At 42.9% G+C, this 26,572-nt stretch overlaps 1 protein-coding gene across 1 annotated transcript in view; it reads right to left on the bottom strand.

The window, feature by feature from the left end:
- Positions 1–26,572, bottom strand: part of dpf1 (double PHD fingers 1) — a 42,268-nt gene that overhangs the window by 6,662 nt on the left and 9,034 nt on the right. The window contains exons 2-9 of the mRNA XM_070969949.1: positions 23,996–24,025; positions 23,171–23,331; positions 21,843–21,950; positions 21,140–21,267; positions 19,661–19,750; positions 18,576–18,654; positions 18,261–18,392; positions 2,422–2,541 (exon numbers count right to left, since the gene is read on the bottom strand). Of these exons, the coding sequence (XP_070826050.1) occupies positions 2,422–2,541; positions 18,261–18,392; positions 18,576–18,654; positions 19,661–19,750; positions 21,140–21,267; positions 21,843–21,950; positions 23,171–23,331; positions 23,996–24,025 (848 nt within the window). The remainder of the gene's footprint in view (positions 1–2,421; positions 2,542–18,260; positions 18,393–18,575; positions 18,655–19,660; positions 19,751–21,139; positions 21,268–21,842; positions 21,951–23,170; positions 23,332–23,995; positions 24,026–26,572) is intronic.

Genomic DNA, 26,572 nt, shown 5'->3' with positions numbered 1-26,572 from the left:
CATTTATATTTGAAGGATGATAAAAACAGCCATGTGTGTAACATTCGTGAACATTGCATTTCATGAGATAGTACAGCAGGCAGCAGTTTTCACGTGTTTACATTAAGAATCTAAACTTTTGGTACAATTATAACATTTAGCAAAACTAAAGTAACATAATTTTTTTTCAGTCATCTCAGAATAAATTCTACCTTAAGCTCACTTTTGATTTGATCTAGAGAACTACAAAAGACGTTCAGTAAACCTGGTGACAAATTCCAAAACAACAATTTTGGAACATGAAAATAAAAATGGCCTTTTTCCACTGTAATATATTCTGTTTCTCTTCCTGCCTTATTATTACAGTTTTTCCCAGTACTTGCTGTTACATGATCGTGACAACAGAATTATTATTATGTCATACTCATTTCCTGACCTTTATTTGTCTTTTTTGTGGGTGGTTATAAACAAAAGGACCATACCAATGTTTTGCATGCTGCAGCCCATTCACTACAAATCACGTACATCTTTTTAGTTCTGTTTTTTTTTTATTATTTTTCAGATGAAAAGAAACATGTGGAGAAAAATATATATACAGTACATGCAATCAAGTAATAAATACACAAAGTCGGCACCATATGCACTGCAATCTCTGCATGTATACATATAACCAGAATATACAAATACAGCCCATACCAAAACAAAGGGACTCATAATGGGAAAAAATCATACAACCATATTTAAAAAATCATACTTGAACTCTACTCCAAGAAAACTGGTTGTTGGCCATTCACAACCAAAATACATACTGAGGGAGACCATTCAATCACAAACTCATCTAAGGTCCTTGTAGTACATGAGAAATGGCCCCAGAAGAAGAAATAGACAATGGTTTATAATATCACAAATGAAAAGCAGGTTGTTGTACAACAAACCAGGACTGAAAGGCGTGCAGCAGACAGGATTTGAAATAATTTTGTGTTTTTAGGCCAGACAAGAAGGTCACACCAAAAGGTTACATTTCATTGAATCCATTCATATTTTAATGCCAACAAAATGCCTTTGTTTGACATCACTGTGATCGATGGACATGACCACGTGAAAAATAAAAGTGCCAGACTAAGCATGAAAGTTCATTCCTGACCTTGAAAACAGGCAAACAGTGTTTGTGCACCTCTGGCATACTGCAGAACACGTATCATCATATTTATTGCATATACTGGGAGCCACATGCAATTTGTTAAATTGTGTTTTATTATATTTTATTGTCTATCTTTTAGTCTTGATCTTATACAAAACTTTACAAAATCCCAAACCGTGTTCCCAACTATGTATTAAGTGTTATCATTCATGACAAATTGATTATACTGTATGCACAATAGCACTTTCTTATTGTGTTTTGATGCTTTCAAAATAAACTTTCACAGTGGATTTGAATTCCTGCCACTCTTACACCTCTCAAGCAGCAACAGAAGTGCGTTTGATGAGAGAGACATTCTTCTTGCACAGAAGACTTTAGTACATTTTACATTATAGCCACTGTTTTCTAAAGCATGTCATATTGTTTAAGAAGGTTTAATCTGTTGTCTAACTTTCAGGCAGTCAAGGGTTTCTATTTCTTTCCAAACAGGAGAAATAATCAACTTGCAGAGAACAACTTGAGAAAAGGCAGCGCATCACGGAGAAGTATGTAGCTGCTAACTGGCAATGCAGTGCAGACTTTTTCAATTAACCTGCACTGGCAGCTACAAAAAATGCATGATTTACACAAATGAAAGTAAGCATGAATTTCATTTTTATGTACGGTGGCCTTTAAGGACAATAACTCACCAAAGAAACACCTCTGTTTAGGCTAGTGTTCAGTTAATTGCCCACACATGAGGTGATGCTACCTACCTTGTTAGCTAACTTTAATGAGTTAGCATTATCAATGTTACTTAACTACCTGTGTGTGTGTGTGTGTGTGTGTGTGTGTGTGTGTGTGTGTGTGTGTGTGTGTGTGTGTGTGTGTGTGTGTGTATATATAACTATATATATAATAACGTCTATGCCTGCACTTAATGTATTTTGTCCTTCAGGGCCACCATAGTTAAAAAAAAATGCTATAGTGGGTTAGTTTCAAGCCTCTACAAATTGGTTTTCAAATGTAGTAAAAAATGTAAACCAATGGCTGCCTGGAAGGTAAGAAAAATACCTCAAAAATGTAAAACAGTACAGCAAATGGCTTTTAATAAGGTTAAGTATGTTGTACATGATTTGTAGTAGGCTAAAACAAAAAACACTGGTATGGTCCATTTTAAGGTAACATCAATTGAAACTTGCATTTACAGTATTTATATAGTAAATACCAAATCTGTACTCAATAAATGATACATTTCAAAATTGTGCATCAACAGAGGACCGCCTTCCTCCTGCCAATCATCCCCTTCAGCGGAGCCCTACCTGAGCGTCCACAGTCCGCACAGGAGATAAGGTCTTCAGGACAGCCGGTCTTCTTTGAGCCTCCGAGGCAGAAGTCGCAGTAGCCGTTGGCGATCACTGAGCCGTCTGCTGCTTTCTTGGCTGGAAGAAGAAAAAGAAAAGAGAAGCAGGTAAGGAAGAGTGGGACTTCAGCTTGCTCCTGCCTAGGCTCTTGGAAAAGGGGAATGGAGAGTGTAAACTCATTCAAGTCAGTGTTATGAAATGTTGCCCTGGAGTGAAGGAGAGGTGTCAATCTCTAGACAGTGGAGAGGGAAAGACTGTAAAAGTCGGATCAACAGAGCGGCCATCACCAAAGTGTGCTGAGACAGAGAAAACATTGTCGACAGAGTACTGTCTAACAGAGAGTGATCAGAGGTAAAGTGCTGAGGTGTAAAAACAAAGAAGAAGAAAGGAGATGTGTACGTAAGTCCCTGTTGTTAGACTGTACGGCATCCCAGCTGGGCACAACGCTCTGTCTGCCTCTCTCTCTTCTTCCATCTGTTTGCTTTGGTGAAAACAAGCACCGGCGCAGGCCTGCGCTGGAGCCTGGGACTCACCGAACCCCGGCTCACCCAGGAAGAGGGAGCGGAGAGCCGGGGGAGCACAGAGAGGGATGTCCACTGGGAGCCCCTGGGGCCTGGAAAATATTGTCAGGAGTGAAGGAGTTGGAAGAAGAAAAGGAAGCGAAGAAAGACGGGAGAAGTATGAGTGAGTGTGTGTGTGTGTGTGTGTGTGTGTGTGTGTGTGTGTGTGTGTGTGTGTGTGTGTGTGTGTGTGTGTGTGTGTGTGTGTGTGTGCTGGGAGGTTGCTGGGACAGACCTGCCTTCATGCTGAGCGTGGCGAGGCGAGCGCTCCATGTGAAGCCGTTTCATAATGATTAGTAACAAGAGAGAAATTCCCCCTGCCTGCCTGAGTGCTGCATATATATGTGTGTGTGCGTGTGTGTGTGTGTGTGTGTGTGTGTGTGCCTTACACATCTACCCCCACCCCTCATTCTTCTGTCTGTCCTACTGTTGGTCTGCCTGCCTGTCTGCCTCCTGCCTGACTTACTGCTGTTGATTGCATAATCACTTTAATGGAAGCAATCACATAACCACTGCAGCCTCTTTTGTATGTGCGCTTACTTCTTGAAGATGTAATGTACTGGACGGGTCTTTCGCCATGACTCACCAGACAGGACAGAGCCACAGTGAATACAAGAGAGCGGATTACTCAGGTACACACTCACACACATACATAGGCATGCACAGAACGCCATCCGTCCTGCAGGAGAGACAAAAGATAAGCACACACAGGCAAGCAGACAGACAGTGCTGTAGGTGATACTGTGCATGTGTTCACATGAGAGACCGAAAGAGGTCATTAATCCATCCATTTCTGGGTGGAGTCTTGTTTGGCCGGAAGGGGAGGGGGGTATGAGTAGAGGGTGAATTGGATGGAGGGTGAGAAGGGAGGGGGTGAGAGAGATTGGGTTTCTACTCCACAGGGTCTGGCTTTAATCCTCTGAGAAATAATAAATAAAAAATAAAAAAAAAAAACTCTCTGATCAGGATGACAGACAGACAGACAGACAGACAGACAGACAGACAGACAGACAGACAGACAGACAGAGCACAGGGGGAGGGGGGGTGAATGAAAAGCTGTACCTGCTACTGCAGAATTCAACAGGAGCACGCTGAGCATAAACCATAAGCAAGAGGCTGTCAACTGAACTGGAAGAGGGAAACATATATGGGACTTTACTGCAAGGCTGTGTGGTGCAATGATGAATACCAAGGTGGACAGACTAATGTAGCAGCTAGAGTTGGGGATCAACCATCAACAGAAGTAATAATCAAATGTACTTATAAATACACTCACTACCAGGACGTCCACAGGGATGTTCAGTGCTACAGATTTACTGTGAGTAAGATAAAAAAGGTGGATATACTATAAATACGATGCTTGCAGTTGAGCGTTTCATCACAGATGGCTCTATCCTCATAACTCTCAATAATCTCTTTTGCCAGTGATAATGTTATGAAATCTTGCTCGTGTCAGCTTTTTCAAATTATGAGTTTCATTATGAAGAAAATGACCTGCACATCATCAGGCCCATGTGTTAGTGAGTGTTGGGCAGATATGTCCTGACCTATTTTTTCCCCGTTATTAAAAATCAGTGTGGTCTCTCATACCATATAGCTGAAATGATGATATGATGATACTGTATTCTGTATAAGCACTTCCAGTGGAGTGGTGCTTTGAGTTAAATGCTAGCATCTGTGTGCTAACATGCTAACAATGACAGTGTTAACATGCTGATGTGTTGCAGGTCTAATGTTCATGTTCACTATCTTGGTTTAGTTCATGACTGTGTCTGAAATCATTACCTATTTACTACACAGTGCACTACGGAGGCCAAGAAGCCTGTTCAAGTCTGCAGTTATTTTTTTAATGCCATTATCTCGAAATTTTTTGTTCATCATTTCATTATCTGGAGATAACAAAGCTAGCTTTCTTGTGATAATGGCTTCATTTATTCTGTTATCTTGAGAAAACAGAAGACAGATCTCTTGGGATAACAAGATAATTTATCATTAGAAAATAACAAGTTTTCTCCAGATCACAGGGTCATCATCGAAAACTTGAAAATCAGCATCTGGTTCACTTGACCCCACCTGATTTAAACCTTAAAGATTACTGTTGTGACTGTCTGTGAGGATGTGGCCAGGACTGAAAGATGCAATGCAATTTCTGCCTGTGTTAGACCTTGGTTGAAGTACAGTCTGATGCTCTGATCAATAATGGGTATTCCTTAATCTGACGTTTTCATCTTAAATCAGTTGCTACAATTGACAAGACGCCAGCAAAAGAAAATGTGAATGAATGCTTGTTTCCATCCAAGACAAAATGCAATTGTTAGGAGATGGACCATCAAGATAAGCAGCAGGTGCAGTTCTCCAGTCGAAAAAACCATTATACCGCAGCAGAAGAAGAGGGTGCAACGAGCTGACATCATTAAAAGAGCACCAGTCTAACATGAAACAGTGAAAAAAATGCATGATGGAAATATGACATTTCTGTTTGTTTCATGCTTTCATGTCAGGAAGGTTACATCAGATCTGTGCGGAGCGATGAGGAGATGAAGAAACAGCTGATCAGTCGTGTGAGTTAAATGTTCCTACATCAGAATGTGTTCGAAAAAGACATTTCGTTCTCACGTAAATCCATTTTTTAAAGGAAAAAAACACCTCAAGGGAGTGCAGAAACTTTTGCAGAATTCAGGACGTCTTCTTCAGATTTTGCCCTTTCCATCAACCTTTTCTAATGCAATAATTAAAACTGAACATAAGAAATATGTTGATGGAAACACAGCTGCTAAAGTCTTGGGAATCATTTAATATCTGTACAAAATGTCCCGGAAATTCATGCACTAGCTGTTGAGATATTTCAGTCTGGACCGAAGCGGTGGATTGACTGACAATGCCATCCCTGGAGCCACACTGCTAGCATAGCATTGAATCTCACTGTATGTGCAAGCATACAGTGCAGCTACAGTAGATAAAGAGCGGAGCGATACAGGATGAGCATACAGTATATAAGTGTATTTACTTTTTTAAGAACAACACAGCCAGATGTTTACAGAGTCTAGCAGAAGGGAGCATAAAGCTGTAGAGACATATGTGGCATGCAGGCCTGGAGCCAATGCAAACACGTTTTTGTCTTCTTGTTCTGGTCAAATAAATTGCTTTTATCTTCGCTGCTTTTATTTGGGCTCACTGCTACTGATTGGGCCTCACAATCCCTGGTGGGATAAACTAGACAAGCACACATGTGGATAGCCGCACACACATTCAGGCTACATTTCATCTGTGCCTGTGTGCTACTGTTTGGTGTGTGCGTGTGCATCTCTGTTTGCCTTTGTATTCGTGCCTGTGTGCTCATGTGTGCATGCTCGGAGGCCCCAGAGAGTGAATCAGCAGGTCCTGACGCATGTGAGTGAGTCGAGGCTGCCCGCTGGCCTGCCTGCATGGAGGAAAAAACTCTATCAATGATTAAACGCCTGCGGCCATGTTTCAGAAGCCGCCCGCAACCACAGACACGCCATCGCCGGCAAAGGGACGGAGGGAGGGATGAGGACGGCGATGGAGAGAGAGAATAAAGAGGTTTGAGCTAATGAGCAAAAATAAAAGAGATGTAAGTCAGGTTGAAAACAAAGAGAGACTGAAGAAAGAAAGATGGCACAACCCAGGTGGTTCTATTCTCTTTCTCTTCCTCATAACCCCCTCGTTACTTTTACCTCTCCTCCAGTCCCTCCTTTCCCTCTCCATCCCCAAATCTTTGCTTCAGCCACCCTCCTTTCCTTCTCTTCTTTTCTTACCTCCGTATCTCCCTCCTTTACCTGACCCTCCTCTCCTCTCCCTCTCTTCTCTCCCTCCCTCCCCCCCTCTCCTCTTCCAATTACCAGGAGGAGTATGAGCAGAACCGCACACTTCACAGCTTTCAAGTGTTGGAGAGAGATCCTCCTGGGAATTATCCAGCAAGAGATGAATCCTCAAATGCTCCTCACCACCCCCCACCCCCCTCCCCGACACACACCAGCCCGTCACAATCCTTCCTCCCTCTCTGCTTATAATTTCTCTCTCCCCCGTCTCATTTCCTCTTCTTTCCTCCTCCGTGCTGCTCCTTCGTTACTTTGTGTTATGATTTTGCTCTCTGAACCGCCTCTTGCCCTGCATGCACCTTTTTTCAATTGGAGCCTTGAAGTTTCATCTCACTTTCAGTAAAATGTGTATTCTTACATATGATTTTTTGTATGCATTATTAATCTATTCAGGTCTTTAATGCAAATGCAACGTTTTGCTGGTCACAATCTGACTGAATCGTGTGTGTAAGTGGGGGAGAGCAGAGGACGATGAGAAAACAATCCTTACATTTAAATCATGCTGTCGCGTGTCACTCCTTCAGCTTATATATCCTCATCACAGTTTAATGACACAATGAACTCAGAAATGTTCAAATCTTTGCATGATTTGAAACATTTTGCAATCGTTCCACAGACACTGACATCGCTGTCCTGTGAAAAAAAACCCAAAAACAAACAAAAAGCATGAGCTTAGACAAGACTGTTCTCGTCTTTGTGGGAGCTGTCAGATAATTGAACATGTTTTTAATGGCTCATTTAGCTTCAACGCATTAAGAAACACTTAATCCTTCGCCGTTGTCTGAAAAATATAAAAATTCATAATTTCACTGGACAGCAATGCGTGCAAACTTGCACTCATTGCTTTGACAGAATAATTTAATCTTAAAATTAGGTTTATTTGAAGACAATGTGATGAATGGTGACCCGGTCAGGAGAACATTTCTTCCAGTGTACAAAAAGGGCTACACTTTGAGAAAGCACAGGAGCAAAAAAAAAAAAAAAAAAAAATTAAGAAGTCGTGACCTGATGTCTGTATCCCCATCCTGGCACTGTTCCTCATTTTCTTCCTCCCAACCTCTCTACCTCCTCCTCTTCCTCCCTCCCCTCCGTCTCCCTCCCAGACTCTGGCCTGGAATCAATACCACAGACCGACCCTGGCTGGTCGATAATCTCATCCTCTGACCGGCCACAGTTTAGTGTTTCCATCTGAGGGGAATTACCTGTGCCTCCACACACACACACACACACACACACACACACACACACACACACACACACACACACACACACACAAACAAATAGGCCTACCTGTTGACTTTTCTCCCTTTATCTTCCACCACACTTTTTACATTTTCTCATCTTTTTTCCACACTCTCTTTGCTCCCTGATTTGAAAGCATATTAAACATTTGCATTTGCTGGAACTGATTGGGATGATTTAATGTGCTTCTTTAAACTTCTATTCTGTTATGTAGACACAAATACAGCTAAGCTCAGCCACTGACAAAGAAACACAAGTTGCTGCTGCTGCTGCTGCTGCCATCACCACAAAAATACAAAAGTTGATTAATCAGGGCTGAGGCTGAGATGGGAATTAACAAGCGATGGTTGAGTGTGAATGTTTTCACTTTCAGAGTGTATCTGTGCTTCACAAACACTGAAGGTAGCAAACACTCCAGTAACGCGGGTTGAGACGGGAGGAAAGGGTGAGGATGAGGGGGGAGGTAGAGAGGTGGAGGAAGAAGGAGGAGGCAGGAAAGGATTTCAAGAACGAATGGGGCAAAAGGGAGGAAATAGAAAAACAGAGAGAGGAGGAAGGAGGAGGAGGAGAGCGACGAGGAAACACAAAGGGGGAGAGAAGGAAGGGAGGAGAAAAAAGTGGCTCCCGTTGTATCAGAGCAGCGGTGTGTGAAAACACACACTCTGCACTCCTGTCGCCTCACTGCTTAATGAGGAGAGCCTCTCAGGAGTAAGCGCACACACACACAAACACAATGAGGGCACACACACACACACACACACACACACACACACACACACACACACACACACACACAAATGAAAACGCCCACAACCACACACATACAGTAGAGTACACACTCATACACACACCACACACACACACACACACTCAGAGATTTACAACCAAGCCTTTGCATAATAACTTTTGCTGTCCAGTTTCAGTCCCATCCCCCACTTGCTCTCTTTAATGTGATGAATGAGAGTCCTTGTAACCCGTGTCCAGCCACACAGACACAGACACAGACACAGACACACACACACACACACACACACACACACACACACACACACACACACACACACACACGCACACACACTCACATTCAGTCACAAAGCAAATACGTGTACATTCACACAGACAGAGGCTCAAATGCTCAAGGAGACATCTTCAGGTTTTTTATGCAGACAAGGAGGCAGAGATGCAGTCAGATGGAAAGCGACAGTCACAGATGAAAAGTCACTGGTTTCCTTTCTGTCTCTCTCTCCATCTTCCTCCTCTCACTCTTACTCCCATCCTCTTCCTCCCTCTTCCTCTTTGCACTTTCATGCGTTCTCATTATTGCTGCTGCTCTCTCTGCCGCTGATTCGATCTCTTCTCTGCGCTTCATTGTGCTTCATTTTTTCACTTCCCTTTCCTTATTTGGTCTCTCTATCTCTCTCCTGCTCTTCCCTCTGCTTTACTCTCAAAGAGGAAATTGGAACTCTTTCCTGCAATCCATCTGTTCTCACGCTAATACTTGCACCAGTGCCATGCTCTGTTCTTTCCCTGTTTTTCCCCCATTTCTGCTCCTTTTCCATCCCTGCACACTCCAAACCTACCCCACCCCTCACCAGTACACACACACACACACACACACACACACACACACACAAGTACTACTTTCACTCATGTCCAGTCAGCAGGTTGCGTAACTCCCAGTGCATTGTGGGTCTGGATGCATGCATTTGTGTGTGTGTGTGTGTGTGTGTGTGTGTGTACAATGTGAGCTTGTGTGCAGAGATGACATTGCAAAGTAAAGAGGACGGAGGCAGTTTTGGTGCATAATAAAACTTGATCTATGGATGCTTTGTAATCACACTAACCCGCAGAAACAGAGACACACACACACAGTCCATAAGGCTCTGCAGTCTGCACATATTTGCACATTTGGCAAATAGACACACATGCCAATACGTCACACACAGATACACTGTAACTGCCCCATAAATCATGCATGTAAAGAAGTCACACACACAGCCTCTGTACTTATACTTTTATGCACACGCACTCACATTTGCACAAACTTAAAAAGAGCCACTTAGCCGGTACGTGCTTGTGTGCTTGTTAATGAAGAGTTAAAATGCAAATTATTAATCCTATTTTGTTCCATGGAGAGACGGCCGGAAATCCTGTCTGACTTGTGTCCCACCTCACATGGTCCACTATGACGTGTCAGCTGTGGACTGTCAAGTGGAAATGTCAAACACGAGCAGTCGGACCAGAACAACAGCAAAAGCATAAAAGGGAGAATTTTGAAAAAAAAAAAAAAAAGAGAGAGAGAGAGAGAGAGAGAGAGAGAGAGAGAGAGAGAGAGAGCTATCTGGAAATCTGCCTCCAATCTTTTGAGACATTTTTGCACTGAAATGGGGAGTGTGAGATTCTGTATGCAGTGCAGTTTTTTGTGTGTTCAGTGCTGGTACCCATCGCCGCTTTTGCTAACTTCCAATTAGCATTTTAGTCTAAGCAAACCAGAATTGTAAAGGACATCATTTTTTTGTGAAGCAGAGGATCTTCCCAAAGAATGGCACTGCAATCTGTTAGAGTTTAGAATAGAATGTGGGAAAGTTTTCATGCATTAATTCACCATCGCACTACGACAATTCACTAAGGCATGTATGGAACTGTTGCATTGTTGATTTTATTTCCTCCTCTCCTCGCTGTGTTTTATAGTTACAGCTGCATTCAGTCACAGACAGAAAAACAGACAACAAACACACAGACAGAAATGGATCGTGGATGAGGGTGGGTTTGTGGTGGAGGGGTACATTGGTGGTGGAGGCTTATCCAAACATGGCCAAGACAACTGAGGAACCACAAAACAACCAGCCAGCAAGCCGCAGCACTGCATGTTAAGACAGAATACCAAATGAAGCAGACTCCAATATTACCCTGCTTTCACCACTCCAACTGTCTGGGGGAATCTATATGATGAATCATGAAGAGATTTTTTTTTTTTTTTTTTTGTATAACTCCTCTGCTTCTCGCCCTGCTTCTGTCTTTGTCTATACTCTCTCTCTCCTCCCATTCTTTATGTTATTCTTAATGAACTCCTCTGTGCCCCCTCTGCTAATTCTCTCTGCTACTACAACTTCTTCTTCTCTCTTTCTGACTCCTCTCTTCCTCCCTCTTTTTCTATTCTCCCCACACCTCTCCTCCCTCCTTTTCCTGGCATCTCTCTCTCTCTTTTCAATGTACATAACAGTGTACTCTTTAGGAGGGAGCCCTGACGGTATCTATGGCAACCAGATTGCTAGGCAACAGCCGATTCTCCCTTCCTTCCCTGCGCCGTGCAGCAGCGGTAACAATCAGCCAATCAAAAGCTGAGGAGGAATGCCGATGTACGTGAAAAGTTCAAAAGATATCCAAAGAGCACTGCATGCTCTCTATTTCCACATGTGCTGTCTTAACATGGACAAATATTATACATATATATCGATCTGTCTTTGCATTAGCAGACAGGAAATTAAATAGAAAATGTGTTATTATTGAGAATCGGCCTTAAAATATTCTAATAATTGAAAAATCATGCCAAAGGTTTTCCTCTGAATGTGAATCACTAAGCCAGTTTTCCTTTGCACATGCACATGCAGATAAATAACAGGCAGTTTAGGCAGCACATGTGCTCATTAACATGCAGTTACACGTCTACACACACCACTGGAGCACACTGGAAGGAAGTTTAAAAGATGACTCATTAAATATGGGCCTTTTAGGCAATTTGGCAAGCTCTGGCATTCTTCATACTTCAAAACTGATCTCTGACATTACATTTAAGAGCACGGATGAAGGAAAAAATCAGCAGAAATCTACCAGAATTTGAGAGCATTTCAAGGGGGGGGGGTTAAATTAAATGCGAACTGAATGACAATGGAGTCCCCAACTTTTTCCTCAGGAATCACAGTCAGCATTAGCAGGTTTGGAAAGTTTTGGTGGCAAACAGTATTAGATGCAGAGACTTAACATCTTACAAGACCCAGTGAGCTGACGAAGACTAATCCCAGCACAGAAACACATCTGTATCTGCCCAGTGATACTGCTCTAAATGGGAAAGTAGCAGCCTAAGCACTAAACGCAGGAGCTGGACTCTTAACACACTTCAAATCATCATTGATTTTTAATTTTACTTTATTAATCCCACTTGGGGAAATTCAATTTTTACACTCTATTGTTACCAATTATTACACACATAGGCCCAAAATACACACACATGCACTCACACAGGACCTATAGACATGTATTAGTGGAGAGAGGGGGACTGGGCTTCCATATAGTTGGCATTCCAGGCAGTTAGGAGTTTGGTGCCTTGCTCAAGCTACCTCCAGCTACCATCCTGGAACATGGTCCGTGCTGAACTTGTCCCTACTGAGCTGCTGCTGCCCGTCTCTTGCGTTATGCAGAAGAGAAAGACAGATAGGTCTAGAGAGAGAGAAAAAAACAGCGGCTGTGGTGCACACATGGAGTGACAATAGACACAGAATGGGGAGTGGCCATTTTAGGTTCTCAGTGTTGTTTTATATTGATGTTGGTTGATCAAAATTCGTCCTTCACTCCTCTGTCTGCAGACAGCGGGAGGGGGACAGGGAGGCCATTTTGAGACACAAGGCAAAAAAACTGGAGAGGGGGAAAACAAAACTCAACAGCCAACAATGGTGAGTAGGAACAGAGGGACGCTGACCTTCAAAGGGCTCAATTACATGTCTCACACACACACACACACACACACACACACACACACACACACACACACACACACACACACACTCAAAGTTGGACATGATTGCACATAAAGCGCATTCACATGGCTCGGTGGCATACAGAAGCACAAACAGACACACATGCATGCACACACACACACACACAGAAATGAACATGCATTTGTGTGTGTGCTGCGCACATTTTTAAACACACACATGCAGGCACACACACTCAGAGCGTCCCTGCTGCTCCACACCGTAGGACCGTCTGTCCGTCCAGATAAAGTGGCCTCTGAATCTCAGCTCTGATTTGAGAGGGGGGATTTAATGACATCTATACCTCCCCACCCCCCCACCCCTTCCCCTCTGCCTCTCTGTCTTTTTCTTATTTCTTTCATTCACTCACAGTTGTTGTTCCTCTCAGTTTGTGTCCTTCTTGCAATCTATTTATCTTATCCCTGCTATTTCACTATTTCGCTCTATTTTGCTGTCTATTTCTCATTTACCTCGTTCTCTCTCTCTCTCTCTCTCTCTCTCTCTCTCTCTCTCGCCCTCTCTCTCTCTCTCTCTCACTCTCTCTCTCTATCCATACCCACAAAAACCAATTTTCAGGTGGACACTGCAGGGCCAACCTCTAAAGTAAACATCCCCCTTATTCATCTACTTCTCCTCAGTCTCCTCCTCCTCCTCTTCTTCTTCTTCTTCTTCCCCCACCCCACCACCATCATCATCAATGCCAAAAGAGCCCCCTCCCCACCCCATATCTAACTCTCCCTTCCTCCCTCCTTCCCTCTCTACCTCCAGCCTTCTGTTTGGAGGGAAAGAAGTAGAAGAAGAGTGTAAAAAAAACACATAGTGAGTGGCGCAGTCATGAATTTTAATGCCGCTGCTCATTTTGAGTAAATAGTATATCAGCTGGGATCCAGATATATGGAGAGGTTTAGTAGTGGTGGTTGATTCTGGTGATGATCGGGGGAAGCATAGACACAAAACAAAGAAATAAATTAAAAGGAAACCCAAAGCTGGGTGATGGATGAAGCAAAACAAGAGTGAAGAGAATGGAAAATGAGAGGCAGAGAGGGATGGGAGAGGAGGGTTAAGTGAGGATGCAGAGCAAAAGGAGAAGAGGAAAGTGGTGAAAGATGGACGAAGAGAAAGAGAGGGAAGGAAAATCTCATCTCCTGCTGGAATAATCTCTCATTTATCACACTGATGGAAAAACAGAGAGAGAATGGAGCTGGATAAGGTTCAGAAAAGACAGTTTCCTAGTTTTTTTGATAAGTTTCGGCTCACACTTGTGTAGTGGATGCGGCATACATGCCATAGCGTCTAGACAGCTTTTTGTATAGCATGAATTATGCATGCAGGGCTGCTCTCATTTGCGGGAGCCATATTAAAATTATTACATATGTGGCAATATACCGAGGGGTAGAGGGTGGAGGGTCTCTTCCATGACGCTTAGCAAATTGGGGAAGGCTATAATGGCTCAAACACACATTTGTGAATGCACACTCACACATATGAACACACTCACAGAGCTTTGCAAATGCATGTGCACTTGTGCATGTGGACACACATATACACACCAACCCAAAAGGCTAAGCTTCCTTTTCCATTTCAGCAGAGAAGATTGCATTTTCTGAGACTGTGTGTGTGTGTGTGTGTGTGTGTGTGTGTGTGTGTGTGTGTGTGTGTGTGTGTGTGTGTGTGTGTGTGTGTGTGTGTGTGTGTGTGTGTGTGATTACTGACTGTTTGGGAGGGAGTGATGGGGGATATTAAACGATTCAAATGCTGTCTCTCTTGCTCTCCTCCACTGGAGAGACCTAAGACTGCAGCATGGGCACACACACAAATACACACGCGCGCACGCGCACACACACACACACACACACACACACACACACAGAGGGCCAGTCTGTTCTGTCAGACAGGCCAATTTAAAAACACACACTGCCAATTAACTGAGAGGCAGCATAGTTTCAGTGTGGACATTGTTGTAGCGCAGCATCCACAGATAATGTGGACATGTGTGTTTTTGTGTTTAGTTGCATTCTATTCTGAGCAAATTGCTTGTTTTAAGAAAAGACCGCGGATGAATCGTCCACACTCCCTTTTCAAATGTCCACTGCTATTTCTATTGTTTTTTTGTTTTGTCTTGTGTGAACAACTGTAGCCATTTTACTGACGATAAGTGACCAAAACACAATCCCCCGCAGGATAAATGCATACTATTGTCCTTAAAAGAAGTGTTCAAAAAAAAACAAAACAAAAAAAAACCCACAGAAGCCAGCAGCAAATGAAAAAACACACTGAAAGAGAAAGAAGCCAGGATGGTGAGCGTTGGTTAGTGTGGATGGTGCAGGTGACAGGAGTCTGATTCATGACCTGTTCATACAAACCCTAATATTTGCTTTAATGATTGTTCACTAGCATTTATTGTTCTCTTATGGCAAACACAAAACATTTTGCAGAACCACTGTAGCTTTGCACTCTGGCGACAACCCAAAGTGCTGTTACTGCATACATATTGTTCTCTATAATTCAATGCTTTTTTACTGCACAAGTGATCTTTGGACAATCACACTCCACTGCTTAAATGCCTGTACAAACCTGGATCCCTCTAGGTTTTGCACCAGGCCCCTTTACAGCCTCAGGAAGTCTGCCAAAACACAATAACTACTTTCTGCAGTTCATCTTATTAAATTTAAGCCAAAAGTTCCACAGGGAACGAGGTGGTATGAGGTGAAATCCACACTGACGTTCAGTGTGAGTAAATGTCCCTCAGCCAGATGTACACAAGACATATTTCATGATGGGCATCATAACTTGTCAAACATAGGTGCAAGTAATAACATTTATAGTGGTCAATTTCCATTAAATCTTTCCATGCAGTGCCAAGACGTGGTTGATATACGGCAGCTTATTGGAGCACCAAAATTAAGTGGAAGGTAGGAAAACTTCAAAATGTTCAACAACTGCAATGCAAAGCATGTTTTTCTGCATATTGCACACACTTCTCATCACCAGATATGTTGATATTGGTTGATTCTGCAACACCCTGGATTATGTTCAGTGACAATGGGGTCCAATACAAATGCAATGTATGCTTTTCAAATTCTTGCTTTTGTACAATAGCTGCACATGGCGACTACAGTATGTTTAAAGTCAGGGAAAGATTGTGCTTAAAGTAAACAAACTGTGGTAAACAACAACATCAAAAAAAGGCTATGGTTAGGGAAGGATCGTGGTTACAGTTCGTAAAAAGGCAAACAAAAATTGCAGGTCTGTCTCCTGCAGGTCAAACATGCGTCATTCCAACCTCCACATTCTTACTTTCTGCCTTGCTTCATACAGGACTTACTACACCCTGCACTGGCACTGAACGTTGACACTGGACATAAATCGTGAGGTGCAGCATTGTCGTATAGGTGTGGGATTCCTAGAACACTGAGCTGGGGACTTCGGGTATGGGATAAACTAATGTCTATGCTCCCTATAATAATGCTTATGGTCCAGTGGTGCTTTGAGCTAAAGGCTAATGTCAGCATACTAACATGCTCATTATGATAATATTGGTGCTAAGGTACAATACCTACAACGTTCACCATGTTAATTTAGCATGTTACTATGCTAACATTTGCTAATTACCACAAAGTACAGTTGAGACTAATGCCATTAATTCTGTAGATATTTGGTGATAAACCAAAGTATTGACAAACTGCAATTTTGACCTGATGACAGCATCAAGTCAAGGGGTCATCAGCACGATTATAATTCAGCCTGTAGTTATTAAGATATTTTAGTCTGGACAGACCAACCAACCAACATTGCCATTCATAGAGCCATGCCACTAGCATGGCTAAACATACTTGACTTTTGATTGTACTAATCTATGATATGCAACTTCATGACAGAAACAACTGTGCCCCTTCCATTCTGCATCTACATACATACCTAGACCGTCTGGCAAGAAGTGCTGGAGGCATTGGCAAACAGCACCATGCGTCTTCATGACTAGCTCATGATATTCTGGACCAGCACATTTATGGATTCTCATTAAGACGCTGATAGCGGCAGCAACACTGTGAGCTGTAAATTGGAAGGCACAGTATTTCCTCAGAAATTTCCCAGTGTGTGTGACTGGTGGTTGATTATTGACAGCTATTTAGAGCTGACGAGTGTTGATTGAAGAGCTGGGGTATCTTTGCAGGAGCTCTTGAAACTGTCTGAAGTGTTGTATTAACTAAAATAGGTGATGTCAGATTTATTAATAGGTTCATTTTAGATTTATTCTATTCTATTCTATTCTAATTTAAAAATCTGTATACGTGTTCTATGTGAGCATGAAGGGTCTACGAATTATATTTAACTGTACAACCCTGTGTTGTATGGACATGAAATGAACCTTGATGCCTTGAAACACTGGAATGATGTTCAGTGCTGATCATCAGCAGCATTTTCACTCAGTATTTTATCATTATATGGTCTTTTTTCTGAGTATTGTCGTCTGACAAATATCTATATGATTCCCTGTGCTTATTGGTAGCTGATTGTACATTCTACCTGACTGTGTGACCTTTAATACAAGCGGTCTGACAGTGACTTTAGCCCTGGGCTAGTGTAACCCAGACAATGAAAGGTTAAATGCTACAGTGCAGAAAAAGGTAAAATTACCCTTGGGCTAAGATAGCCTTTGGCCAACCATTTGAATATTGATGTTTCATGTGCAACCTTCAATAGCCTTCTGCTACCAACAGGGAACAACAAGCAAAAGTGTAGCAAACAACTTTTAATGGAAGGGACGCACTTATGGTGCAGGTCTACTCAATGCATGTTTAAACCTCTTGTGTCTTCATTCATATTAGGGTGCAGTGACAGGTTAATCCTCGTTTTCTCTGTCTCTGCACAAGCTCCCATCCACATCTGTAGTTGCATGTTTTACACAGAATTACACAGAATTACACAGAATTGCATTATGCCCTTACCTAACAAAGTTTTTTTCAGACTTTTGGTTCACCAACATCTGCCCTTGTTTAACCCTGGCCAAGAAGCCAAGTCGGATGATTTATGTTGGCCCACAGTTTCAACCTGCGTCAGAGCGTCAGTCTGAAAAGGGAATCAGTAAGAGCTGGAAAAATCAGCTAAACCCAGCACTCTAGTGGGAGAACTCTAATCTGTCATCCACACAAGTGCACATTTTGGATTTGGCTCAGTCAGCACTGTAACTATCTATAATGCTGCGGGAGCAACTCCAGCACGATCAGTAGTTGTCGATAATATTCTGATTTTTGAGGTTTGTTGGGATGACCCGGAATCTGCAGATCTAAACCATAGGTTTGCTCTGTACCTGAGCCTGTTCGACCAACCAAAACACTCGACATGACATAAACAAGGAATGATGATGGACTGCTGGACGGCTGTAAGTCAGACAGCAGACTCACGCTTGTGGTTGTTCTTGCGCTGGAAGGGTAGTGTGTGTCGCTCAGAGTCCTCTTCCCCCTCCTCATCTGCCAGGTGTGTATGAGTATAATGGTAACTCAGCCCTGGTCGGTTCTTATAGCGCTTTCCACAGACTGTAACACACACACACACACACACACACACACACACACACACACACACACACACACACACACACACACACACACACACCGAGTGTAGAAAATTAGTTTTCGGCATGTGTGAGTCAAGAATAAAAGAGACACTTAGGAAAAGGAGGAAAAACAAGAATAAAGAAATAAAATTGCAGTGCTCACTGTCACAGACGTAAGGCTTGTCTCTGTCTTCGATGGCAGGCGGCTCCTGTCTCTTCCTCATGCCCCCGACACCGTAGGCCTGCAAAGGCCACACACACACACACACACGCGTGCACACGAAAAAGTTTGAACTTCAATACAAGTCCTCTATGCAAACATATACACAATAAAAAAGAATGTAACAGCACTCCTAACTCGTACACATGCACGCACTCACACACACACACACACACACACACACACACACACACCCGTTTGCATTCTAATCATCTGCTCTCAGTGTAAAGCTCCACTTCCAGCAGGAGGGGGCTGATGACACCTAGCAGGGGAGCAACAGCTCCAATTAGCAACCCTGGTGTCTGCGTGTGAGTGTATGTGTGTGTGATGACTTTCAGAATACATTGTTAGCACTTGATTATCTTCCCATAGGATGCCCCAAAAGAGTGGAGGAAAAAAAACCTGTCTGACCTAATCAAAGTTGTAAAAAAAATAGAGAAAAAAGGAATAAAGGTTGTCCCAGCATGATTTAAATCTCTGGATCTGTTTGCATCTATTCTCTGTTAATAGCTGTTGTTTTGTCAGACTCAGGAGAGAAAAGAGAAAGCACAAAATAATTCCAGACCTAGACGTCAAAATCTCTTTAGGAAACACTGTACAGTAAGTCATAACTTCAGACCATGAATTAGAAAAAAGTGACATTTCTGTCAATGTAATTAGTACAATTTGTCCACTGTAATATTCATTTGACTGCAGCGACGTGACTCGTACAATACGCAGTTTATGTTGTGCAAATGTAGCAGATTCCCTCTAAGTCTTGTACTGCAGAATTACTTCTGGCTATTCTCATTTTACAGTGTAATCTAAAACAGAACTCGTATGCTCTGTGTCTGACAGGCAGTGCTTTTACATCACAGTCTGATTCTGAGCCTGATCTCGGCCATTTTGGCAGACTTTTCCTTCCCTGGCTTCACTCTTCTGCAGTGACAGCCAAACTATTTCTTGACTTTCGTGACTTGTTAGTTTAATGTAAAATGACCAGGGTGAAAAAAAAAGAGATGAGTTATGAAATGTCATTTATGTCTTACCCGTGCTTTGGTACGGTTCTTGCGCTTTGGGACGTCTTCCTCCATCTCATCCACCTCCAGCTCATGAGGGAAATCCCCAACCAGCAGCTTCTACAGATGAGACACAGAGAGCGAGAGACAGATGGGCTGTCAGAGGGATTAGCTGGTTTACTACTTTCCTTTTTTTACCTTATCTTTCCTTTTCTCCTCTTTTCTTTCTCTTGCCCTTAACCATCTCAGTCTCTCCTTGCTGTGGCCTTGTTCTGCATGGATCAATGGGTGGTCAAGTGTTTGCTTGATCCAAGTGCAGAAAACAGCCTTCAGAGGAAAACCACTGACACTAAATTCTATATCGCCATAGGCGTCACTATTTCCTATCAAGAAACAATTCGATTTATGACCTTCTGAATTGAAAAAGTAAACCTCGTAATTTAGTAGTGCACTTCTCCAAGTTAAGGGACTCTCAAGAGGTACATCTTAAAAAAAAAAAAAAAAAAAAAAGAATCAAGCAGCAGTTTTAGTTTCAAAAATGGTTCAAGTTTCAAAAACACTGATTCCTACATTTCCCATAACACAACTTGGTAGTCCATTTTATGGAACAGCTGTTTTTACTGGCTGTGACAAATAAACTGAACTTCACACATAAAATCAGTGGACCACCTCTTTAAGAGAAGGAGATTTTAGCGTTTCTTGTCCTTGGTGTTGGAAAACGGCTTTATGTTAAAAAAAAAAAAAAAACATGATTTGTGGTTATTGCAAAAATAACATACATAACACTTTGAGTCATAAAAAGTCTGAAAGTAATAGCAGTAAGGGAAGAATTAAGTGTGCTCATGGAGCTATGATGGGCCAGAGGGTTGAAATAATGCTTGCCTGGGTGAGCCTTGAGCTGAGCTGGAGACAGGGGAAGTCCTGCATTAGAGGCCCTAAACACTACTCCAGCTCTCAAAGGGCCACTGTGAGGGCCATTCACTCAACTGCTGATTGATTAGCTGTCCATCTGAATTCAAGAGCAACTGCCTCCAGCTGGTGAAATACTCCAGATAGATGGGCTTCAAGTTTTTGCTCAGAAGTTACTGCGCGCAACATGCTGTATGGAGGATGACAAAGAGCAAAGAGGTGGATCGACTTCCCTCAAATGTCCTTCAAATAGTTATTCGCAAGGTTGGTCTGTAAAACGCGTGAGTGGAATCCCTGTAAAACACCAAGACTGGCTGCAGCACAATCACACACAATCACAAGCACGCACACACTCGGTGCCAGGAGGGAGTTGTCAGAGCCGCGGGAGCCTGTGTCACCGCCAAAACACACACTCGGAGAGAGACAAAGGCAGAGACAGACAAAGAAACACAAACACAGAGGGTAATACAGACAGATAAAAAGAGAGAGACAGCCTGACATAGGGAGAAAACAACAAGAACAAGACACAGAGAACAGCAAAGTACAGAAAAGAGAGGGAGGAAAAATGAAAGAGGGAAGAGAGAGAAACTCCAGTCTCACCTGACACTCGCTCATTGGCTCTTCTTCCTTGGTTTCTACCTTCTTGTCCAGGGTTTCCCCGGCGAGCAGCGACTCCAACACAGGGCCGTCTGGGATGCCCCCCTCCTTCTTTAGAGAAGCTTCGTAGTCTGGAGAATGAGACAATTGCAATCAGAAAACAGCAGAGATCTCACAGTCATGCTGACATGCTCAGTGGAGCTGACAGTGGCCCGAGGAAACAAAATGTGGCTGGTTCATGGCGGCAAGTGTTTCATCTTCTGCACTGTACAGACGCTGAAGTGATCATCTGAAATTTAACCCAAATATCACATCATGGTGTATTGCTTGTGGTTTTCACATTTTCTTTACAGTTATTTTCTCTTTATTTAACCCACGTGCTGCAGAATATCAGTAAACGAGCAAAATATGCAATTTATTGTGACTTTAACTAAGAACTCCCTTACTTATGATGCATGCACAAAGCTCAGTGATGACACAGAGCTGTGAAACGAGCCACGAGCTATTAAATGTTTAAGTTATTTAACAGTTAATGGCACTTTTTGATTTTTCAAACCTTAAGGCTACGTAAGGGGAATTAAAGGGGCAAGAGGGATTCAAAGTTAATGACTAGCATCAATTTACAATTAGTAATATGCACCCTGTGGATACACAGATTTTGCAATATTGTCACTGGTTAAAGTTATTAAAAATGCTCCTTAATTACCAATCTTGAACTCAATCGGTACAAGCCGTGGGTCCTCCAGGATGTTTAGCCGTCTCTTCTTGCGCCAGCAGCGAGCGGGATATGTGTACAACTGACCTGGAGCATGACCTGAAACACAGAGGAATACACAGCTCAGTTATAGCATACATTAAAGTAGACTCAGAGCCTTCAGCCCCACCAGTGACTGTGCGAGGCTAGGCACAGCAGTGATTTGAGCTAAATGCTAACACAGCTTAATTTATTGTTTAGTTAGAATACTAACATTTGTCAGTTAGCACTAAATACAAAGTGCAGCTGAGGATAATGGGAATGACATTGGTTTTTCAGATATTTTATCACCAAATTATATTATTACAAATCACCCCGAGGGGGACATGATCCATCTAATTGTTATGTCAACCTGCAGGTGGCACTATAGGAAAAGCCCAAATTCATCCTCTGGGGACCATAAACGTCTGTACAAAAGTGATAGTTGCTGAGCTACTTCAGTCTAGACTGTGGGTTGGCTTAAATCTAAATAGCTGTGGTGTAAAGGACTGTATGTTATGCTAAAGATGTGTCATTATTAATGCTGTTTTTAAATATTAACTACTTTTTGTTGACTTTCAAAACTTTCTATTTTACCATAGTTGTTGCTGATGAATAATCAGCCATTAAAAAGACACTGAAGTTAACCAAATAGAAATAAACCTTGAATATAAAACACACAAAATGCTCATTAATTCAACTTTGAGTTTAATCCAATACTATTCTATGCAAATCAAATTACAACTAAAACCTAACTAACAAACAAAAGAGTTGTACAGACAGACACAAGGCAAAGCCTACAAACTTAAATCGTTAACACGCACACACACGGACCCACATACACACACATACACATACATACACACACATACACACACACACACACACACACACATTAGTGCATTCTCTCTGGGATAGTTGGTGCCAGCGGCGTATCATTGCCTACAGGGGTGTCTGATTCCCTGCCAAAGTACACTGATGTTACAGAGAAAGAGAAGGCAATGAGGAAACACCCTTTGGGGAAAGCAAAAAAAAAAAAAAAAAGTTGAGGTGTGAAAGGTAGGAGGCCTGGAAAAGAGGAGGAAATGAGGGAGAGGAGAGAGGAAGGAAAGAGAGACAGAAACAAGCAGAGCACAGGAAGGAAGGAAGCCGCAGGACAAATGACTGGAGAGAATAATTTGCAGCATAACACCTGGCAAACACGACACAGACACCAACAAAGAAGAGTGCTCTGGAGTGCTCCTCAAGCTTCAGCCAAGCACTTTATTGTGTCCAGGTATCAAACACACAGAGACACACACCTGGTCCACGATGGTTCTTCTCCATCCAGATGTAGCAGTTACTCTGGGCCACGCCAGTCTGGGAGTCCAGGAAGGGGAGCCGCATGGAGCGCTCGGCACACAGACGGGCATTGTAGCTGCGACAGTGTTCAATGGCCTCCTTATAGAACTCCTCACCAAGACTGAGGGAGGAAAGAGGAGAGGAGGGGGGAGGATAATAGAAAGAGGGAAGGCGTGTGGGGGTCAGTGGTAGGACAAGGAGGGGAATACGGTCCAACATTAGCAGGGCATGAGGATGCCAGAAGCTCAGCATGCATGTGTGTGTTTACGTGTGTGTCTGAGTGAAAAGAGGAAGGGCTTCAAGTGGACTGTCATGGACAGGTGGAGGGCAACATTTTGTGTGTGTGTGTGTGTGTGTGTGTGTGTGTGTGTGTGTGTGTGTGTGTGTGTGTGTGTGTGTGTGTGTGTGTGTGTGTCTGCAAGCTTCAATCATTGCACATTTCTGAGGGTATGTGCATGTGTGTAAGTCAGGAGGGGCAGTGAGTGGACAGTCATGAGCGGTTATGGGCGGAGTGTGTGTTTGTGTAGGTAGAGATGCACGGTCCTATCAACCTGGGTTACAGCAGCTGAGCTGGCAACTACATACTATTAAAACCACACACACTCTCACACATGCAGTACAGTAACACGTTTTTCACTGTGAGGACAATCTATGCACTGCATCTTCTCACCTGTACAAGTGTGAGTTTGATTACCATTCAGTGTAACATTCCTCTCTTTGTTCCTCCCTCCCTCCCTCCCTCCCTCCCTCCCTCCCTCCCTCCCATCGCTCATCCTCCCTCTTACCTGTTCTTGATGACTGCACCTCCAGATTGCCTGTAGGGAGAAGAACAAGAAGAAAAAACCAATAGATGTGTAGTGAGTCACTCCTCCACTCCACCCTACTTTCTCTCTCCCGCTCTACTTCTCAATTTTTTCCATCTTTCCATCACTCTCTCACTCATTTCTTCTCTTTTCTGTTTTCTTTCTTGTTGCATGTTTAACTTTCACACTCTGCTACACTTTATTTTTTTGTGATTTTCATCTTTCTTTGCACTTGTCTCTCTTCTCTTTGTCTCTCTTCTCTTTGTCTCTCTCCTGTTAATCACTCCTCTCTAGTGTCTTCCTGCTGAGTGCAGACATCAAGGTCACTCTGCTATACAGACGGTAGATACAGGACACACAAAACTAGAGCTATGCAGAAACACACACACACAGAGAGAGAGAGAGAGAGAGAGAGAGAGAGAGAGAGCTACAGTGCTGGGTCAACAGGAACCTCACAAAAACAGTGCAGTGCAGCAGAAGTAGAAACTCATTCTTCTTCTGCAGGAAAACATGGTGCCTACATTGCCCACAATGTACACAACCACTTCATTGTGGATTCAGATGTGTTATGCCAGTAGCAGTTAATGTAGCCCTGAGATGTAGCCACAGACTACTCACAGCTCCCTCTTGAGCCACATAAGACATTGTGGAGTTTTGTTCACATATACAGTAGTACTCAACAACACCTAATCAGGAGATTTCCTTTAAAAAGTCCCCTATAAACAAACTATCCCTCAATGAAAGCCACAAGCCCAAACGCATATGACAATGTCAATGTTCTGCTGGAGTTTTAATGCTTTAAAAACAGGCTATGTCTAAGAGGATCTGACAAACCACAGCAAAGAAAACGAAGTAAAAACTTTTTTTTTATGCATTATATGCCACATTTGGTAAAGACTAAGTTGGGATTAGGGTTAGGCCACCCGAAAGGCGCTTTCGGGGGGAGGGGGGGGATGCCCCAAAACACAATTTTTTAAATGAAAAAGGTCACATATTAGTGCTGTCTGCACCAAAATCTAATCAGTTCCTTCTTGGCCCAAGGCCCAAACTTCTGCCAAATTGAACTGAAATCTGCTAAATAGTTTTTGAGATGTCTGCTAATTAACAGACAAAAAGCCAGCAAAGTTCATGGGACTAAAAACCTGCTTAGCTGAGATGATTACTGAAATCTGCTGCAGCAACACATTACAACACACTGTAAAGGTGCAAACAAAACAGATAATCATCTTTGAGCCGAATAAACGCAAACTGTGAAAAGATGTGACTTTTTGACAAGACACTCAAACAAAAAAGATTATTTACAGTTTAATATCCTCAAAATGGATTAAAGCTGATTTTCCAAATGAAAAAAGATGGTGTTTTGGGGGGATGTGGTGGGGGGGCTCTCCTTTGAAAATGTTGCGCAGAATCAACTGTCCTGATTGGAAATAAGGACAAATTCAACTCTACATCAGATCCTGCAGAGGCTGGATCTGACAGCTTGTGCGCGGCATCTTCAAAACCTCCTAAACCAGTTCCACAACCTCGCAGGCCATTGCTGGACATGTGACATTTAAAGGATGTGATCAGGGCGTCAATATGTGGGGCATGCTGTGCTCGTGTCTGTTAATGTGTCGTTGGGAATGAGCCGCTTGCCTTCTGCTGAAGAGAATGTATTTCTGTGCAGCTCAGCTCCTGCTATCGGCTGTGCATGTGACCATTCGAGGGTTTTATGGCCTCGTCTGAGGTGCGTCACCAGAAATTTTTCCTCACCTCGTTTGACTTTGCCTTAGTGCTGTGCCCGTGATCCTCCTTGTAATTTACAATAAACAAATGACGAATGGAGCACAATAGAGGATGTACGAAAAATAGCAGGTTTCATCCGTGCAACCAGTCAGGTACGCTCACTCATTATATGTCGCTGCGGATAAAAACACCTAAATGAATTCTAAATCAGTGTCAGACGCATGGCTAAAGTAGAAAGACAGCCATTCACTCAGGCACAAGTATGCCTACTGTTTGCATATGAATAGTCATGAAGAAGGAAGATAAACACTCACACACTCTGAGAGGTGCTCAAACACTCACATACATTCAAAAACACGGGTCCAGAAAGCCTTACGTGCTGCTTTTTTAAAATATTAAGAGGAACATGGTGAATAAAAGACTTAGACTTCAAGGCTGCACTAGTGACCAAACTGAAATATCAGAGAGAAAGAGACTGAATGGGAAAAAAAGAAAACATTCAAAATGTAAAACAGCTCACCCCTGAGCTCCCCATCTACCTCCTCCCTCTGCACCCCTCTCACTTCAAACCCACTCCCTTCCATCCCTCCATCACCTTCATCCCTCTCTCCTCCGCTGCCTTTAGAGGTACTGGAATAAGTCGGTCCCCTCTCGATAATAAGTTGACAGCTGTAGAAAATGGCTTCTTTCAATTTGGGTGCTCCCAATCTCATTATACTGTGATAGGAGAGCCACATGACTGTTTGGCTGTTTGGAGGCTCGTGCAGCAGAAGAGCTCAGGCACTCGACGTGGAGGCTGAGAGGGAGAGACGCAAAGAGAACGAGAAATCTGGG

This window comes from Chaetodon trifascialis, chromosome 9 (assembly GCF_039877785.1).
Source record: "Chaetodon trifascialis isolate fChaTrf1 chromosome 9, fChaTrf1.hap1, whole genome shotgun sequence".
Classification (NCBI taxonomy): Eukaryota; Metazoa; Chordata; class Actinopteri; order Chaetodontiformes; family Chaetodontidae; genus Chaetodon; species Chaetodon trifascialis.
Note: the sequence above shows the minus strand (reverse complement) of the source record. Positions and strands in the feature narration are given on the sequence as shown.